This window comes from Atta cephalotes (assembly GCF_000143395.1).
Source record: "Atta cephalotes unplaced genomic scaffold scaffold00039, whole genome shotgun sequence".
NCBI lineage: Eukaryota > Metazoa > Arthropoda > Insecta > Hymenoptera > Formicidae > Atta > Atta cephalotes.
The window spans coordinates 361514-367513 of record NW_012130103.1 but is presented as its reverse complement, the minus strand read 5'-3'; the positions used below and the strand labels follow the sequence as shown (position 1 = coordinate 367513).

Here is a 6000-nt window from a genome sequence, read left to right as displayed (position 1 = left end):
TTGTTGTGTGTGTGTGTGTGTGTGTGTGTGTGTGTGTGTGTGTGTGTGTGTGTGTGTGTGTGTGTTTTTCGTGTTGCACTGTGTTGCAAATTGATTTCGGAACACGAAACAGCAAAATCTGACAGGATAACGATCAATTATGTCAAATCGTTGCCACAAATTGGCATTATAATTCACACTTAATTTCATGGATATTCAATAAAAGCACGAGATTTGCTCATAGAGTTAAATTTTCAAGATATAATTTTATTAATTAAAAGGAATTTAAATCGCTTTTGTATCTTAAAGTCGGTCTCCCTGTCGATAATCTTGATATAAAAATAATAAGAAAATTGTAGAGAATATTTTAATAAATAATACCCGTAAGACTTTCATGACATTAAAGAATTAATAAAAAGTTGTTCACCTTCGAAATAGTTAATTTTCACTTGTTGGACAACAGGTGGTCAAGCATTCCCTTTGATGTGTGAATTCACCCCAGGAATGTAATTGAGTTGAAATTTGATATTAGCCAGAAGTGCCAAGCAATTAACAAAGATATCTTTGAATAATTATTAATAGTTTCAATTTCATTACTTTTTAAAATTATACTTTTCTGCTTATTATCAAATTTAAATGTTTTAATTAACTGTTTAATGTTTATTCATAATTAAAGATCTCTGAGTATTTATCTGGAAAATCTTTGAAAAGTATAATAAGCGAATACGATTAATCACTGCTCTTTCTGAACACTGCTCTTTCTAACAATGAAACTATTGAATTCATTCAGTTATAAATCTCTTTGTCAAAAATGTCAAACAATTCAATTTTCTTTATGCTACATCTGCGGATTATTCTTGTTAAGATATACTTAGCATTCATTCTTTTTTATACGAGTTATATCATCTTGAAATTAATTAGTGGCTTTTAATTAACATAATTAAATGGATCTTACAAACAGCGATAGTAACCGTGTTGCAGATTCTGACGTCAACTCAAGAGGATTAGATAAGCGTTTTAAAGAATGATTTTAAATCTTATTTCAAATCCTACAATTCTCTCTTACAATTATTTTTTACAGTGTCTTTTTCTTTTTACTTTTCAGGCTCAAGCCCTGAGTGCGGCGTGCCGGACATGACAGTCATCAGCAATATTGACGAAATTGGTATCAATCGAAATCTTCAAGTTCGGTATAGTAGGGACCAGATATACGTATCCTTTCTGACGATATACTGCAATATATCGTGTATAGCTATGCTATACACTGCATATATTCACATTCGCATTATGTCATTCGGTGCAATATTATTATTATGTCTCTTTGATGCTTGAAATATTGTATTAAAGTTACGACAACTCGAGGTACAATATAAATTGATTTCTGAAATAGATTTTTTTCTAAATGATTATTTAGAATTGAACATTAAATGATTATTTCTAAATGATTACATTAGACAAGTAAAATTAGTCTTGTAATAATTATGATATAATTATCTTTGACAAATTTGATAATCTAAAAATTTGAGAATAACTCACACAGTATAATATATGAACAATAATATTTAAAAACATTGAAAAATTGGAAAAATATAATGATTTTGTTTATCTCAATATTACTACAGTTAAAACTGAAAAATTATTTTTGTTCTTCGAGTTACACGCTTTTATATTTATTATTTATTTTATGTTTATGTATGATTTACTTGGGGCTTCATTCAAATTAGGTAAATGAATGGAGAAGGATAGGTAGGTGACGAAAAATTAACCGATTTCATCCGAGAAAGAGGTGCAAGATAGAGGGAGAAAAAAAATAAATTGGCCAAGGGAGATGGCATGAGAGGGCGCGTTCATATTCACATCGCAGAAGTGGGCTGAGTCCTAGGTTGTCGTGTTGCTATGACGATCTCAGCTGGCGAATCACCTCAGGGTCAGATTCATTTATCTCTCATCGATTTGGGTTTGCTAACGATCTAACAAGTCGTTATCGCAGCGATCCATCTGATTTTTCCTTTCCTCCTTTATCGATTATGATACGAAAAAATCCGAATTACTAATAATTCAAGGTACATTTAGCTCGATGAAATAATCGGTGACTAATATTTCAAATAGAGGTCGTCTGATCATCTAATATCAGAATGTCAGAATGATATGTGTATCATGTAATTCTAATCACAGCAATATTATATTCCATAAGAACCAACGTCTGAATTAATTCTGAAGTAAACACATAGGTACTGTTTAGTGGAATTAACACGAAGTGTAATATTATCATACAGAATTATTAATATCGGATATTACGTTTTGCTTTGTGCGTCTAATGTAATAATAAATACACATAATCATTGAAAGTTAGAATTATCTCATTCAATCTGTTGGATTATTCGATTTAATTGATTGAATGAGACACATATTTATAGAAGTTGCATTTCGTAATAATGAATGAGATGTACGAAGATTATTATAATCCCGATAATTGCAAAATCTTATGACACTCAATGTATTATAATTCAAAATCTACAAATATTCGCTCTAATTGACCAATTAGCTACCGGAATTTAAACACGCGATTTAGGTCGTCGACAATCCGCTCGTTAGTGGACATTTCCTCGTACGTGAAGAACATGTACGACGATGTACTTAACTAATCTTCCGTTGCATTTAAATGGAAACTGTATAAGACCGGATGAAGATGATAACTGTACATAATTTTCTATGACATAATTTTTAACCAAATAACATATTTTTTTATTAATTATTCAATTATTTCGTTTAGAAACACTTTAAAAAATTTTTTTTAAATTAGTTGGAAATATTAGTTTAGTGAATTTTGTGAATATAATTGTTCCTTAATAATTATCCTTAATAATTTAATAATTAAATTATCAAAACATATGAAATAATTTCTAACTTCGTGCAATCTTTAATTCTTAATTAGAAAGTATCTCATCCATCGAAGGGGCTACATAAGAAACTGAACTTGTTTCCCAAAAGGGCTAAGCTCTACCTCATCATGTATGTACATACATACATATGTCGGTGCTCACTTTTTGTCGTCTGATGTAATCGAAAAATTAAACGGCTCGTAAAGCGGTCATTCGGGTCCCTCGGTCTTTTCGAATCTCCGTCACTGAACATTTCTTATCACTGTCGTGGGCGCAAACGAGATTCGCAGCTGGTAAAGACAGCTCTTGCTGTAAACATCAAGCATGTTTCTCGAATACATTATATATAATACATAAATATCAAAATTACGTGATAGGGGAATAAAAATTATATTATGATATAAGAATCTGTTACGTGTTCATCGCTCAAATGCAAATGAAATCCATGTAAAAAAGTATTAAATATTATTTAAAAATTATTATATTTTTAACAAATTTTACAATTCTAAAATTAATAAAAAAATTAATAAAAGTGATAATTTAGACATTTTACGAAAACAAATATTAATAAGTTAATAAAAACACAAATACATATAAATCGCGCTTAGACAGAATTTCTAAAAAAAGATTGACTCGTGAAAAGATTAATCTTTATTCGGGTAAACAGAGTACGTATAATTCAGCATTGTTCACTGTTGTGAATATTAATTAAACTTTTACAGAGGGAGCAATTAAGTCTGTCATATTTTAAAATGTCATAACAGTAGCGGCAGACTTCGCTTTCTTGTTACAAAAGTAGGTCGATCGGATAAATAATACGGGTTAAGAAACCGACGACCGAAATCATCCAGTCATCCATCATGCGTGATAATTAAACGCTTTTCTTACCGCTCAGCTTCCAGGCAGCTTAACCCTTTCCAGAGCGAGTGGCCTAATTTTTTCGCATCGGTGAACCCTCTCGCGACCCTCCCAGACATTCACCCTCCTATTCTCATCGCCGTGTGTCTCTTGTTTTTTCCTTTTTTTCTTCATTCTCTCCCGGTAATAGAGGTACACGAGTCATCCCATTCCTACCCCCGCGACGAGTGCAATTCAAGTCGGCTAAGGGCGTTTCGCTGGTGAGAGAGGTTAATGAGAGGAAACTACCTTCATACATGCAGGTATCTGTTTGTGCGAACGCGCGCGCATCGAGCGCAAAGGAACGGATAACATCCGGTTCATCGACGAAGCTGCACTCTCTGATCTTGCACGCTTGGTTAAATTAAAATGTAACCGATACCTCACCCTCTAGCCAGACGTCACACCGCCGCGCTGCTATTATTGGCTTAAATCGCTTAATTATTCGTTTTGCCCTTAGATTGAAAGGATCATTCAGAAAGAAGAGAGAAACCAACGAGTACGTCTTTTCATTTCGAACGATTTGATTGAAAGAATTTGTTATTCAAGTTTATTAGCATCTTTTTTGTTTTATATTTAATCAAATATTTTTGTAAAAATAATATAAGTTTAGATATGAAAATAATTACTTAGGTATATCTCAATTTTTAAAATTATTCGAACGATGAAAAGTTCGAAGTAAGAGAATGAACTGTCTTCATATACAAGAAAGATTGACATATAAAAAAAAGAAAACGAAGGAAAGGAGAAATTGCATAACTAACTGATCTCTGTGATAATACATAATATTTAATTATTATAATATTCAGTACAACTTTTTTAAATAACATATTAACGTTAGTTTATTTTTAACTTTGTTATTTTTCTATAATTAATAATTGTATTAATTTAAATATAAAAGATCTGAAATTTTTTAAGATAGGTATTAAAATTTTTTTTAGTGGGAAAAGGGATATTGAAATTATTCGCAACGATTTCATTTTAATATGATTTTATTTAGAGTTTAAATAATAAATATGACATATTTACATACTGAAAAAAATTTATTAAATCTTAATATATTTTTTTTAATAGTACTAAGTAAACATTTATTTAAAATAACTAAATCTTTATTAAAAAAATTAATGATTAAAAAGTTAAATTAATGATTTTTGTATTAAATGAATATATATTTATATATATATATTTTTAGTAAATATTTATTTAGAGCTATTCGAACAATTTTTTAAAATTTAGTATTTTTTTCAGTATATTCATTTGATAATATAACCGAAATATTTTTTGTCTATAAATAACATGTTTCTAACGATCTGCAAGCTGACAAATATCGCCAAAGAGAAAGAAAGGATCTGAAATAATGCTCTGAAACAAAGAAAATTAATTTTTTATTTTCGATTTATAGTATTTCCGATTTATATTTATACTATTTTTATACACGAAAAATCGAAGAAATCGAAAATAAAAAATTGATTTTCTTTGATATACAGAGTATTATTTCGGTTTCTCCCTTTCTGTGTGTTCAGCGATATGTCAGCTTACAGATCTCGTTAGAAACACGTTATTTATAGATCACAGAATATTCTGGACTTTTATTCGTGGTTTACGGAATATTCCAGGTTCTTGATTTTAATAATTATTTGCATGTGTCGGTATATTAATAACCGGAGTTCTGAGAATACGAAATACTTCGGAAAACTAATTTCGTGATTCTCAGATAATGAATTAAAGTAATAGAAAGTGAATTAAAGTAATAGAAGTGAATTAAAGTGATAGAAGTTAATTATAAGTCCTATGTTTCGGAATGTGATAGCAATAATATAATTTTGCGAGAAAAAGTTGAATACTTTTCAATCGATTGAAATTCTCTATAAAGTAAAGCGGGATAATTTGAATAAGTTAGATAGAATAGAAATTTTCAAATTGTATAAAAGTTTAAAATTGTATAGTGTATTCAAAAACGTATGCTATTACACCAATAATACGTATATGTTTTGTGAACTGATTGAATTCGAGGATTGAATTATATTAAGTGACCTCAATCTTTTTATGCAATTTGAAAATTTCAGTTTATTCTATCCAAATTACCCGTTTTATCTTAGAAATTGCTGCGAATAAATAGAGCTATCTTTCGTTCTTCGTCTACTATATCTATACGGATAAATTTTTCAATACTTGGATGTCATTTGTAATTAAACTTAATTTTATTATAGCGAGAACGTATAAATCAAGAAGTTATCGATAG

The 6000-nt window shown here is 29.6% G+C and overlaps 1 protein-coding gene across 1 annotated transcript in view; it reads left to right on the top strand.

Moving 5' to 3' along the window:
- Positions 1-1113: 1113 nt before the first annotated feature.
- The window catches only part of LOC105622074 (myosin-I heavy chain-like), a 28746-nt gene continuing 23859 nt past the window's right edge, over positions 1114-6000 (top strand). Inside the window, exon 1 of the mRNA XM_012203508.1 lies at positions 1114-1191. Within this exon, the coding sequence (XP_012058898.1) occupies positions 1114-1191 (78 nt within the window). The remainder of the gene's footprint in view (positions 1192-6000) is intronic.